Here is a 15,425-nt window from a genome sequence, read left to right on the forward strand (position 1 = left end):
TTTTACTAACATTGTGTTTCATCCCAGGGCGTTATCCGATTTATATGTTAATTCTAGAGATTTTTGTAGAAATACAAAAAAATGTCTCTAGTAAAAATATCTGTATCTGGAAACGCAAACCTTTATACAGCTCCCAGCAAATTTGGAGTAGTTGAGATGGTAACACAAATGTTTGTGTACATAGTGGTGAAGGGTATAATATAGTCGGCCCCGCCCGACTTAAGACTTTACTTACTTGTTTTTCCCTCAAATATGGTGGAGCCTAAAGGTATTATTTTGAACTCAAGTCATGAATTTCTACATTGGTTTCGATTTTCCACAATTCATTTTTCCTGTTATTACTTGCCTTTTTAACGTATTTATTTTTACATGAATAACCATTCACATTTATTTGACATTTGTAAGTTCACTTCTTGACTCACCTTCGGGACAACTGTTGAACTCATAAATATCAAATGGTTTAAAATCACGATATAAATTAATTTTAATTTTGTTGACAAATTAATCACTTTAAAGCAGCAAATTACTTTGCACTAACACATAAATCTTAATGACTTGAAATGGCAAGACAAATGAAATGATGAGGGGGCGGAGGGACAAACGATAGGGGGATGTACTGTCTTTGGCTAAGACGGGCTTTATAAAAACGTCAGACAAAACAAACCCCGAAAAACCTACACCCAATAATATCTCAAAATAACAACAAAACGAAACCAAAAAAAAATTGAATCTTGGGCACACTTCTACATATTTCGAAACAAATACACTGGAAGAAATTTGTGAAGATACAAACATTTGAAGAAATTAAAACCTGCACTGAGTTTGAGACAAAGCTTTTAGATATTGTCCACTAGTCGGATATGAATCGTTAGCCACTTGTGGAAATGCTAAATAGCTACACCGAAAAAAAGTAAACTGTTTTATGTTGCATTGTTACAACAGGAAAATAGTAATGAACTGGTATACTTTTTAACAACAATTTACTAAATTACACCCTCTCATAGAAGAAAAAATGAACTAAAAGTGAAGAAAAACTAATTGGCGCCAAACCATGACCATCCGGAGTCCAAATATGGGTTTTATTTGGAAGATATATAAAATTTGGAACCGATATTGACAAATGCTAAATAGCTACACAGAAAAAAAGTAAACTGTTTTATGGGAAAAATTAACTACCTCGTGCGAAAATTGAACTAAATTGTGTTCCACTTCTTGAGATTTCCACAATGCATTGTTACAACAGGAAAATAGTAATGAACTGGTATACTTTTGAACAACAATTTACTAAATTACACCCTCTCATAGAAGAAAAAATAAACTAAAAGTAAAGAAAAACTAATTGGCGCCAAATCATGACCATTTTAACCATTAACCATAACATAGTTCATTCTTACTATTTTTGAGATTTTTTTCTTTTTATACCCTCCATCATAGGATGGGGTATATTAACCTTGTCATTCCGTTTGTAACACATCGAAATATTGCTCTAAGACCCCATAAAGTATATATATTCTGGGTCGTGGTGAAATTCTGAGTCGATCTGAGCATATCCGTCCGTCCGTCTGTTGAAATCACGCTATCTTCCGAACGAAACAAGCTATCGACATGAAACTTGGCACAAGTAGTTGTTATTGATGTAGGTCGGATGGTATTGCAAATGGGCCATATCGGTCCACTTTTACGTATAGCCCCCATATAAACGGACCCCCAAATTTGGCTTGTGATTGCTCTAAGAGCAGCAAATTTCATCCGATCCGGCTGAAATTTGGTACATGGTGTAAGTATATGGTCTCTCACAACCGTGCAAAAATTGGTCCATATCGGTTCACTTTTACGTATAGCCCCCATATAAACGGACCCCCAAATTTGGCTTGCGATTGCTCTAAGAGAAGCAAATTTCATCCGATCCGGCTGAAATTTGGTACATGGTATTAATATATGGTCTCTAACAACCATGCAAAAATTAGTCCTTAGCGGTCCATAATTGTATATAGGCCCCATATAAACCGATCCCCAGATTTGAACTCCGGAGCCTCTTAGAGGAGCAAAATTCATCCGATCCGGTTGAAATTTGGTACGTGGTGTTAGTATATGGTATCTAACAACCATGCAAAAATTGGTCCATATCGGTCCATAATTATATATAGCCCCCATATAAATCGATTCCCAGATTTGGTTTGCGGATCCTCTAAGAGAAGCAAATTTCGTCCGATCCGCCTGAAATTTGGTACATGATATAAGTATATAGTCTCTAAGAACCATTCAAAAATTGGTCCGTATCAGTCCATAATTATATATAGCCCCTATATAAACCGATCCCCAGATTTGAACTCCGGAGCCACTTGGACGAGCAAAATTCATCCGATCCGGTTGAAATTTGCAACGTGGTGTTAATATATGGCCGCTAATAAACATGCCAAAATTGGTCCATATCGGTTTATAGTTATATATAACCGATCCCCAATCACACAAATATTGGTCCATATCGGTTCATAATCATGCTTGCCACTCGAGCAAAAATTATCTAGCAAAATTTGTCGAAATTTTATTCCTATAGAAAATTTTGTTAAATTTTATTTCTATAGATAATTTTGGCAAAATTTTATTTCTGTAGCAAATGTTGTCAAAATTTTAATTGTATAGAGAATGTTGTCAAAATTTTACATCGTTTGAAAATTTAGTAAAAATTTTATTTCTATAGAAAATTTTGTCAAAATGTTATTTCTATAGAAAATTTTGTTAAAATCGTATTTCTATAAAAAATTCTGTCCAAATTTTACTTTTATAGAAAATGTTGTCAAAATTTTGTTTTGTTTCTATATAAAATTTTGTCAAACTTAACTATATACGTATTTAATCGGCCATTTTAAGTTTAATATATTCCACGTATGGACTACGTGGTATATATTACGGTATTAGGAAGATTTAAGATACCTTGTCATCGGCAAAAGGTACCGCAACCCAAGTAATTCGATTGTGGATGACAGTCTGCAGTAGAAATTTCTACGCAATCCATGGTGGAGGGTACATAAGCTTCGGCCTGGCCGGACTTACGGCCGTATATACTTGTTTTATTTTGGTTTAGTTCACATACAATACAATTTTTGACATATATTTGGGATAAGGAACTAAAATCTTGGGATGTCGGTTGATATGGGGATACATATAATTGTGGACCCATATTGACCAATATTCTACTGTTTGGTAGAGAGACAAAAGAACAATCCAAACAATGGACTGAAGCTGGAGGAAGTGCCTCAAAGAATGCAAAAACAATTCAATCGGCTGGTAAGGTTATGGCATCAAGACCACGCACCAGCGCACATGAGTGTTTTAACAATGGCTAAAATCAACGAATTAAAGTACGAGTTGCTTGACCACCCACCTTATTCTCCGGATTTAAATCCCAGTGACTTTTACTTGTTCCCAAATCTAAAAAAAAAAATTTTACCTCAAATGAAGATGCAATTACAGTTGTAAACCACTATTTTGAAGACCTTGAGGAAAACTATTTTAATCAAGGGATAGAATTGCTAGAAAAGCGTTGGACCAAGTGTATTGAATTTTCAGGAGATTTTTTTGAAAAATAAAAATATTTTTTAAAAAATAACTATTCTCTTTCGTTGATAGTCTAAGAATTTTCCGAACCGCCCTCTTAGATAAATTAGTTAATTAATTGACGTTGTTGAGTGCTTTGCAATTTCAGTTGTTAATTAATTTCGTGATTAAAAACAAACAAGTATATACGGCCGTAAGTTCGGCCAGGCCGAAGCTTATGTGCCCTCCATCATGGATTGCGTAGAAACTTCTTCTTCTTCTTCTGCGGTAACGCTTGCCGATGGCAAGGTATCTTAAAACCTCCTAACACCATCTTCTAAATTGTATGTAAGTCCATACGTGGTATATATATATAATCAAAAAAGATCGATCCAATACGTATATAATTCAGTTTGACAAAGTAGACATAAAATTTTGACAAAATTTTCTACAGAAATAAAATTTTAACAAACTTTTCTATAGAAATAAAATTTTCACAAAAATTTTCTATAGAAATAAACTTTTTACAAAATTTTCTATAAAAATAAAATCTTGGTAGATTATTTTTGGCTCGAGTGGCAACCATGATTAAGAACCGAATAAAATTTGAACAAAATTATCTATAGAAATAAAATTTTGACAATGATGAAAATTTTATTATGAACCGAATAAAATTTTAACAAAATTTTCTCTAGAAATAAAATTTTGACAAAATGTTCTATAGAAATAAAATTTTGACAAAATTCTCTATAGAAATAAAATTTTGACAAAATTCTCTATAGAAATAAAATTTTGACAAAATTTTCTATAGAAATAAAATTTTGGTAGACTATTTTTGGCTCTAGTGGCAACCATGATTATGAACCGATATGGACCAATGTTTGTGTGATTGGACAATTTTGGTATGGTTGTTAGCGACCATATACTAACACCACGTTCTTAATTTGAACCGGATCGGATGAATTTTGCTCCTCCAAGATGCTCCGAAGGTCAAATCTGGAGAACGTTTTATATGGGGGCTATATATAATTATGGACCGATATGGACCAATTCTGGCACGCTTGTTAAAGATCATATACTAACACCATGTTCCAAATTACAAACGGATTGGATGAAATTTGCTTCTCTTGGAGACTTCGCAAGCCAAATCTGGGGATCGGTTTATATGGCGGCTATATATAATTATGAACCGATGTGGACCAATTTTTGTATGGTTGTTAGAGACCATATACCAATATCATGTACCAAATTTCAGGCGGATCGGATGAAATTTGCTTCTCTTTGAGGCTCCGGAACCCAAATCTGGGGATCGGTTTATATGGGCGTTATATATAATTATGGACCATATACCAACACCACGTACCAAATTTCAGCCGGATCGAATGAAATATGCTTCTCTTAGAGGCTCCACAAGCATCTGGGATCGGTTTATATGGCGGCTATATATAATTATGAACCGATGTGGACCAATTTTTGTATGGTTGTTAAAGACCATATACCAATATCATGTACCAAATTTCAGGCGGATCGGATGAAATTTGCTTCTCTTTGAGGCTCCGGAACCCAAATCTGGGGATCGGTTTATATGGGCGTTATATATAATTAGAGACCATATACCAACACCACGTACCAAATTTCAGCCGGATCGAATGAAATATGCTTCTCTTAGAGGCTCCACAAGCACAATCTGGGGATCGGTTTATATGGGGGCTATATATAATTAAGGACCGATATTGACCAATTTTTGCATGGTTGTTAGAGACCATATACCAACATCATGTACCAAATTTCAGCCGGATCGGATGAAATTTTCTTCTCTTTGAGGCTCCGCAAGCCAAATCTGGGGATCGGTTTATATGGGGGCTATATATAATTATGGACCGATGTGGACCAATTTTTGTATGGTTGTTAGAGACCATATACTAACACCATGTACCAAATTTCAGCCGGATCGGATGAAATTTGCTTCTCTTTGAGGCTCCGCAAGCCAAATCTGGGGATCTGTTTATATGGGGGCTATATATAATTATGGACCGATGTGGACCAATTTTTGTATGGTTGTTAGAGACCATATACTAACACCATGTACCAAATTTCAGCCGGATCGGATGAAACTTGCTTCTCTTTGAAGCTCCGCAAGCCAAATCTGGGGATCGGTTTATATGGGGGCGATATATAATTATGGACCGATGTGGACCAATTTTTGCATGGTTGTTAGAGACCATATACCAACACCATGTACCAAATTTCAGCCGGATCGGATGAAATTTTCTTCTCTTTGAGGCTCCACAAGCACAATCTGGGGATCGGTTTATATGGGGGCTATATATAATTAAGGACCGATATTGACCAATTTTTGCATGGTTGTTAGAGACCATATACCAACATCATGTACCAAATTTCAGCCGGATCGGATGAAATTTTCTTCTCTTTGAGGCTCCGCAAGCCAAATCTGGGGATCGGTTTATATGGGGGCTATATATAATTATGGACCGATGTGGACCAATTTTTGTATGGTTGTTAGAGACCATATACTAACACCATGTACCAAATTTCAGCCGGATCGGATGAAATTTGCTTCTCTTTGAGGCTCCGCAAGCCAAATCTGGGGATCGGTTTATATGGGGGCTATATATAATTATGGACCGATGTGGACCAATTTTTGCATGGTTGTTAGAGACCATATACCAACACCATGTACCAAATTTCAGCCGGATCGGATGAAATATGCTTCTAAACCAAATCTGAGGATCCCTTTATATGGGGGCTATACGTAAAAGTGGACCGATATGGCCCATTTTCAATTCCATCCGACCTACATCGATAACAACTACTTGTGCCAAGTTTCAAGTCGATAGCTTGTTTCGTTCGGATGTTAGCGTGATTTCAACAGACGGACGGACGGACGGACGGACATGCTCAGATCGACTCAGAATTTCGCCACGACCCAGAATATATATACTTTATGGGGTCTTAGAGCAATATTTCGATGTGTTACAAACGGAATGACAAAGTTAATATACCCCCATCCTATGATGGAGGGTATAAAAATATTTGTTTTTGAGTAATAACTCCTATATAAAGTCGAATATTTTTTCAGTGTATATGGACTCCATATTTCACAATGTTCAAGAATATATGAAAAACATATTTCTCCAGGTGTTCCCTACAACATACTCTAAGGCCCAGACATAGTGGTTTCTTTTGTCTCCATAACACCTACACCTACATTTAGGCGATTCAAACCTTAACTCATAAGCAAAGTGAGCCGGTGAGCGGACAAATAAGTGTTAACCATAGAGACTAGCATGATTTAATAATGACAACTGAAACAGGGCCATTTAGAAAAAAAGGAAGATATACAGAAATTTGTTTGAATTTTTCTACAGCCACCTAAGCCATTTGCCAAGAGTAACTCAAAAAAAAAAGAAAAAAGACAGAGGTTAACGCCATCACGATGGCCAATATCTTAAAGGAAATAGCGTTAAACTTTGAAGTTTTGGTTTTTTATTTTTTGACAAATAATTGATTTAATGTTGACCAATTATGATTTTTGATGTTAATTTTTTTTTTCTTTACCTTTTTTCGTCTCATTTCAGTCTTTTTTTGGTCGCTCCTATAACAATCTGTCCTCGATTTCGGATTGCAAGAACAATGGAGAATGTATCATCAACAAAAAGAATCGTACAGCTTGCAAAGCCTGTCGACTGCGTAAATGTTTAATGGTGGGCATGTCCAAAAGTGGTTCACGTTATGGCCGGCGTTCGAATTGGTTTAAAATCCATTGTCTACTACAGGAGCAACAGCAGCAGGCTGCTGCTGCTATGGCAGCTCACCAAAATCAACATCAGCAGCAGCAACAACAACAACAACAGGGTAGCCACCATCATGCAACGGGTGGAGTAAGGGGTGCTATACATCCTCCATCTGCTGCAGCTGCTGCTCTGGGAATGTTGGGCCATGCCGGAGCCTATCCAGGCCTCTATCCTCCACGAACCAAAGAGGAACTGATGATGCTTAGTCTGGAGGAATATGCCAAACATCCGATAACCTCGCCCTCAGTTAGTTCACCCGATTCTCATAACTCTGATAGTTCAGTGGAGGTAAATGGTCGAGCAGCAGTTGCAGCTGCCGCTGCGGCGGCCGCTGGTTCTAGCCTTCTGCATTTATCTAGCAAACATGGAGGCCTTGAGTCGGCCCATGGTTCAGCGTTAAGCTCAACGGCTAATGCCCCACATCCACTGAGAAAAGATCTACCTCCCTTCTTGCCTTTGTCATTCCCTGCCCTATCAACAATGCCAGTGATGCCACCACCTAGTTTTCTACCTCCTTCCCATTTATTATTCCCTGGCTATCACCCTGCCCTGTATCAACATGCCCATGCTGGTCTCTTGAAACCTTCGCCCGAACAGCAAGCGGCTGCGGCGGCTATGCATCAGTTATTCCAAAACAGTCCACGATTTCATGGTGCTCCCCTCGGAATACATGAGAATCATCAGCCAAAAATGGCTGAGGATAAAGCAGAAAGTCCCCCTCGATCTGATGCCTTGAACAATAACCATTTACCCAATGGCAGTAAGGCTGCCGAAGAGCTGACCAAGCGATTCTACTTGGATGCCGTTTTGAAGTCTCAGCAAACGCAAAGCAATACCAATACCAACACCATCACCCCACCGCCATCGCTAGTGACTAAATTACCTAATCTCAGTAAGCACGATCATTCTATAACGGCCTTGGTTACTCCGAACTCCGAAAGCGGTCGAGCTCAAAACACCTCACGTCAAAGTAATGAAGATGATGAATGTGACGACGAAGCAAGCAGAAGGAGTAATGATCACAAAAAATCTCCAACCGATTCGCTTTCCAATGGTCATGGTAGTGATAGTGGTGATCATCAAGTAATTAATCCCGACGACCCAGATGATGAGGAAGAAGAAGATTTAGTGGTGTCTATGACACCACCCAGATCTCCGGTGGAAATTGATGATTGCCCTAAAGATAGCGATGAGCAATCCTCTATAGAGGTTGTGAGTTCCGAGGTGAAAACCGGAACCCCTACAGCTCAAGACAATCCCATTGATTTGAGTATGAAAGCTGTAAGCTCAGTGACCAGTACGGTTAGTCATAGTGGTAGTAGCACAACAGCGGAGACGGTGACCAAATGCGACTCTTCATCGGATCAGGAGAACGAAAGTGACAATGTGGTGGTGGATAATTGGAATTCTTCTTCGAAAGACTTCAAGTTGGCATTGAATAATAATAATGAGAGTGAAGGGGAGCATAGAGAAAATGGAAAGACTTTGAAACGAATGTTACCCCAAACGGATAGCGACAATAAATCAATGGAAAATGATGTGCCAGCAAAAGCTCTTAAAATCGGAGGTTCAGCTTTGGATTTGACTCAGAAAATTTGAAATAAAGGAACAACAGGAAAAAGGGATAAATGTCCATTGTAAGAAAATTTTTGCTGTGAGAAAATTTTGTTGGATGAGATGAGATAGAGAAGAACGTAATTGTATTTCCCCAAATTTTAAAATTTCATTAACTGTGAACATTTTTTTGGACCACGCATGTTACATACACCCATGTACCGAAATTCAGAATTGCAAATCTCAAAATTTTTAATTCGTCCTGAAATTTATAAACTTAAATATTGATAATATAGTTCTCTTTAAAGAGAAGTTGAAATTAAAATTTTATTGTAGTCACCGTTGCCACTCGAGCCAAGAATAATCTACCAAAGAATGGAGAAAATTTTACCAAAAAATTACACAAAAAACTTATTTTTCAAAATTTAATTTCTATAGAAAATTTTGTCAATTTTTGTTTCTATAGAAAATGTTTTCGATATTTTATTCCTATTGAAAATTTTGTCAAAAGTTCATTTCTATAGAAAATTTTGTCAGAATTTTATTTCTATAGAAAATTTTGTCAAAATTTTATTTCTATAGAAAATTTTATCAAAATTTTATTTCTGTAGAAAATTTGGCGAAAAATTTATTTTTATAGAAAATTTTGCGAAAATTTTATTTCTATAGAAAATTTTGCGAAAATTTTATTTCTATAGAAAATTTTTGCGAAAATTTTATGTCTACCAAACATGTTATTTCTATAGAAAATTGTTTCAAAATTTTATTTCTATGGAAAATTTTTAAAGTACCTCTTAGTTGGAGGGGAATGTTTAACAAAATCTACCAAACAATAAAAAAATCTACCATTTTTGGTAGAATTCTACCAACTGTGGCAACCGTAGTGTGAGAGAGTATCTAATTTTTTGTTACAAGAAAACAAATTCTTTCGATTTGCGAATGTCGAATATCTGATGCGGGATAGCAAAAATTTACATTGTTATACTAATGCTAAAATTAAAGCAACAAAATTTATTTTGTTTTAGTTTATTTTGAAAAAGTTTTAAGAAACTTTCCGCAGCCAAATTTTTCTTTATTCCAAATATGTCTCAAAAATATTATAAATTATAAAACATTTGAATAAACTTGTAATTTTCGTACTTGTAATTTTCACTCCCAATATATTCGTAATGGGGTCTAGAATATGGTTGCCACAGTTGTTAGAATTCTACCGAAAATGGTAGTTTTTTTACTCTTTGCTAGATTCGTAGAATTCTTGATGTTTTGGAAGATTTTGCACAATATTCCTCTTCAACTAAGAGGCACTTCATACATTTTTTATTGAAATAAAATTTTGACAAAATTTTGCATAGAAATAAAATTTTGACAACATTTTCTATAGAAATAAAATTTTGAAAAAAATTTCTGTAACAACAAAATGTTGACAAAATTTTCTATAGAAATAAAATTTAGACGAAATTTTCCATAAAACTAAAATAATGACTAAATTTTCCATAAAACTAAAATTTTGACTAAATTTTCTATAGAAATAAAATTTTGATAAAAATTTTCTATAGACATAAAATGTTGACAAAATTTTCTATAGAAATAAAATTTTGACAAAATTTTCTATAGAAACTGAATGTTGACAAAATTTTCTATGAATCAAAAGAAAGATTTTTTGTTTGGTAATTTTTTGATAAAATTTTCTCCAAATTTTGGAAGACTATTTTTGGCTCGAGTGCAACCGTGGTCTAAAACCAACGTAGTTCCATGCAATTCATAGTTATTATGCCTTGACCACTTGGTGGCTTAGGGTAAACAAAATAACAAAATTACAAAAAAAATCCACATAGCCAATTTATTTAGTACACTCAAAATATAAATAAAAATATATTTTGTTTTTAACTAAAGATCTACACTAGTTCCAAAACTCATTTATAAATACTCATTTCAATAAAATTAAAAACAAACAAAAATCCAACTCTTGAAATTTTAAATATGTTTGGCTCTTTATAGTGAGTTTACAAAATTTATCTACAATTACTACTGATATTTGATATAATTGAAATAGTAAAAAATAACTTAAAAATGAATATAATTAATATTATATATATATAGTAATGTTAACTTAATAAACACACACACACATATATATATAGTTGTATGTTTCCAAATTAACTAGTATTTTGCTTAATTATAATATGACACATTTAAAACAATATTATTTATATAAATGTATATGATTTATTTCCTGTATAGACCATTCTTGGTATGTGAATATTTATAAAAATAGAGAATTTTTTTTAGTCAATTAGCAAATGTTTTTTTTATTTTATAAGTTCGAGGATATTATTGCAATCCATATAGAATATTTTGTACTCAAACATATATAAACTATATAAATTATTAAATTATTTTTTATATTTGATAAAAGTAAGAACAACTGAAATAAAGAATTTGTTAGAAAAATAATAACAATTGTGTAGATTTTTTTGAAAGGTAAGGAAAAGGCCCACAATATTTGGGCTATTAGTCATGTCGTCCTATACAAAAAGGTTCTACAAGGCCGAATCTTATGGCGATTTCGATTGGAAAAAATGTGCAACATTACCGAAATTGATAAGAAACTATGAAGGACAATGTCATGTATCCCAATATTATGAATTAAAAGGCATTTTCATTTGAGCTAAAATGACGGAAAATGTAATGTAACACCAAGGCATTTTTGGTGAAACCAAAATGCCCTTAAATATCCACCACCATGAAAAGCACACTGAAAAATAGCATGCCCGGTTCAATCATTTTATCTTTTCACTAATGAATTTGGTATTGATTCCGAGCCAAAGAAGCGTGTTTGCGACACCTTCGAGTTCCGAATTCATTAAGTAGGAATTATGCTATGTTTAAAATGAAGAGTTGAAGAACTTTTTGCTTTGTAACATAGTCAAGATAGAAAAATCCAACGAATTTAAATATGACTTCATTAATCTTGAAGAATTTTTCTGAATTATTAAAGGCACTTCGTATCCAAAAAATTACTCTTCTATGTTAAGCAAAAATTAAGGACATGAAATATTTGGCCACACGAAAATATTGTTTTCGAGCGTACAATAGTTTTTTTTACCCTCCACCATAGGATGGGGGTATATTAACTTTATCATTCCGTTTGTAACACCTCGAAATATTGCTCTAAGACCCCATAAAGTATATATTCTGGGTCGTGGTGAAATTCTGAGTCGATGTAAGCATTTCCGTCCGTCCATATCGGTCCATAATTATACATAGCTCCCATATAAACCAATCCCCAGATTTGACCTACGGAGCCTCTTAGAGTAGCAAATTTCATCCGATCCGGCTGAAATTTGGTACATAGTATTAGCATATAGTATCTAGCAATCATGTAAAAATTGGCCCATATCGGTCCATAATTATGTATAGCCGCCATATAAACCGATCCCCAGATTTGGATTGCGGATACTCTGACAGAAGCAAATTTTATCCGATCCGGCTGAAATTTGGTACATGGTATTAGTATATGGTCTCTAGCAACCATGTAAAAATTGGTCCATATCGGTCCATAATTATATATAGCTCCTTATGTAGGTTTAAGGTTAGGTGGCAGCCCGAAGCATCATACTCACTTAGACTATTCAGTCCATTGTGATACCACATTGGTGAACTTCTTTCTTATCACTGAGTGCTGCCCGATTCCATTTTAAGCTCAATGACAAGGGACCTCCTTTTTATAGCCGAGTCCGAACGGCGTTCCACATTACGATGAAACCACTTAGAGATGCTTTGAAACCCTCAGAAATGTCACCAGCATTACTGAGGTGGGATAATCCACAGCTGAAAAACTTTTTGGTGTTCGGTCGAAGCAGGAATCGAACCCACGACCTTGTGTATGCAAGGCGGGCATGCTAACCATTGCACCACGGTGGCTCCCCATGTAAACTGATCCCCAGATTCGAACTCCGGAGTCTCTTAGAGGAGCAAAATTCATCCGATCCGGTTGAAATTTGGAACGTGGTATTAATATGTGGTCTCTAACAAACACGCACGAATTGGTCCATATCGGTTCATAAAGAGGGTTGCCACTCGAGCCACAAATAATCTAGCAAAATTTTATTTCTATAGTAAATTTTGGCAAAATTTTATTTCTATAGAAAATGTTGTCAAAATCTTAATTCTATAGAGAATGTTGTCAAAATTTTAAATCTTTTGAAAATGTTGTCAAAATTTTATTTCTATAGAAAATTTTGTTAAAATCTTATTTCTATACAAAATTTTGTCCAAATTTTTTTCTATAGAAAATGTTCAAATTTCAATGTCAAAATTTTATTTTGTCAAAATTTTATTTCTATAGAAACTTTTGTCAAAATGTAATTTCTATAGAAAATGTTATTTGTATTGAAACGTTTGTCAACATTTTATTTTTTTAGGAAATTTTGTGAAAATATAATTTCTATAGAAAATTTTATCAAAATGTTATTTCTATAGAAAATATTGTCAACATTTTATTTCTATAGAAAATGTTATCAGAACTTTATTTCTGTAGAAAATTTTGTCAAAATATTATTTCTTTAGAATTTTATGCAGCACCTATTAGCTGCACTGAAAAAAAACCATACTCGGTTCCAAAGATTTTGTCTTTACTTTAAAAAATTTGGTATTGATTCCGGGCCAAAGAAGCGGAGAATACAAGTAAGGATACTTTTGACACACAATTCCCTTTTAAATTTAGGTTTTGTGTACTTGCTTCTAGGAAGCAAATTTTAATTTTTCGCTTTCTCAGCTTTTTTTCTTCATATGCTATCAAAGTCCTTTAAAAACGAGTTAACGGCGACTTTATTTTCCAAATTAAGACTCGACTTCCAGTAGAAATTATGCTGTGTTTCAAGTAAACGTCTTTAAAATAAAGTGTTGAAAAACATGTCCTATATTTGCTTTGTAGTCAAGATGGACCGATATTAGCACAGCTTTTTGTGCACCTAAAATGCCTCATGTTTTCAAATTTCAAGTAAATCTGATGAAAATTTCGGCTTATATGAGGGCCATAGCGGAATATACCAAATTTATTACAGCTTCTTACGATGTCAAAAAAATAACTGTAGATTCAAGCAAATCGAATGAAAATGTCGGCTTCCATGCCCTCAAGAATTCAAATCGGGATATCGATCTATACGGGAACTATATCGAAACATACGTCGATCTTCGAACTTAACCCGCCTGCAGATAAAAGAAGAATTTTCACAAAATTCCAGCACGATAACGTCATTATTGATGACGGTAGCGTTCGTCCTATGGTGTTGGGTATAGAAAATATATATACAGCCGATAGTTTGTGTACAAAGTTCCATTAAAGACTGTCATCCTCAATCCAATTTCCTGTTGCCGATAACAAGTTATCTTAAAACTTCTTAAAATTGTCTTTCATTGGTCGAATCATCTGTACGCTCTACGTTGGCGTTCTTTAAATAATTTTGAACCGATGTTAACCAATTTTCGCAGAATAATTAGAGCGCTTAATTTCAGATGGATTGGATAAAAGTTGGGATGTTTGGTAAATATTACACGCAGAGAAGGAATATGATCACTCCAAACAAAATTTTATTTTTAGACGCAGAACATGGAACATATTCTAGTTGACATGGACTCCATGGTCCCGGTTATGCCTAGAAACAATGTCCTTGGAAACCGGTGCAAAATTCTTATATTCCTACTTATTTTCCTTAAAGTTGCTCATGAAATATCACACTCATACAGACTTTCTCTTTGAAAAATAAATCGCTATACTGAATTTTATTTATATTCTTAATTTTATCTCGTCAATGAATAGCTCTTTGGTATTTATACCCTAAACCACATAGTGGTCAGGGTATAATAAGTTTGATCTGCGAAAAAATGTGCCTACCAGAAATATTGATTTTAGACCCCACAAAATATATACCGATCGACTCAGAATCACCTCCTGAGTCGATCTAGCGCTTGGTGTCCGTCCGTCCGACCGTCCGACCGTCCGTCCGTCTGTCCATGTATTTGTTGTTCACAGGATTCCCGGCGCAATTATTAACTGAATTTGATGAAATTTGGTACAGGCAGTTTTTTGTGCACAAGGACGAACGCTATTGAATTTGGAAGAAATCGGATCAAATTTGGATATAGCTCCCATATATATGTATCGGCCGATTTCGACAAATGGGGTTACCTTGCGCTGTTTTACAAACGGATCGTCACCAAATTTGGCAAAAAATTATCTTCTTCATCGCCCTTCAAGTCTGCAAAATTTTATCCAAATTTGGTTCAGATGTAGATATATCTCCCATATATGTATCGCCCGATTTTGAAAAATTTGCCCCTAATAACCTTATGTTTGACCATAGAGGCCTCATTTCTTAACTGATCTTACTCAAATTGTGCACAAGTTAACCTTTTGTGGTATTAATCAAACCCGCAAAATATTATGTTATCCAAATTGGTTCAGATTTACATATAGCTTCCATATATATGCATCGCTCGATTTTCCCAAATTTGGCC

At 34.8% G+C, this 15,425-nt stretch overlaps 1 protein-coding gene across 2 annotated transcripts in view; it reads left to right on the forward strand.

Annotated features, from left to right (window-relative positions):
* The window catches only part of knrl (knirps-like), a 152,413-nt gene extending 143,016 nt beyond the window's left edge, over window positions 1-9,397 (forward strand). For both annotated transcript variants that reach the window (XM_075306382.1, XM_075306383.1), the window contains one exon: window positions 7,137-9,397. In XM_075306382.1, the coding sequence (XP_075162497.1) occupies window positions 7,137-8,951 (1,815 nt within the window). In that variant the 3' untranslated portion in view covers window positions 8,952-9,397. The remainder of the gene's footprint in view (window positions 1-7,136) is intronic.
* The last annotated feature ends 6,028 nt before the right edge of the window (window positions 9,398-15,425 follow it).

The sequence above is a fragment of the Haematobia irritans genome, chromosome 4 (assembly GCF_050003625.1).
Source record: "Haematobia irritans isolate KBUSLIRL chromosome 4, ASM5000362v1, whole genome shotgun sequence".
NCBI lineage: Eukaryota > Metazoa > Arthropoda > Insecta > Diptera > Muscidae > Haematobia > Haematobia irritans.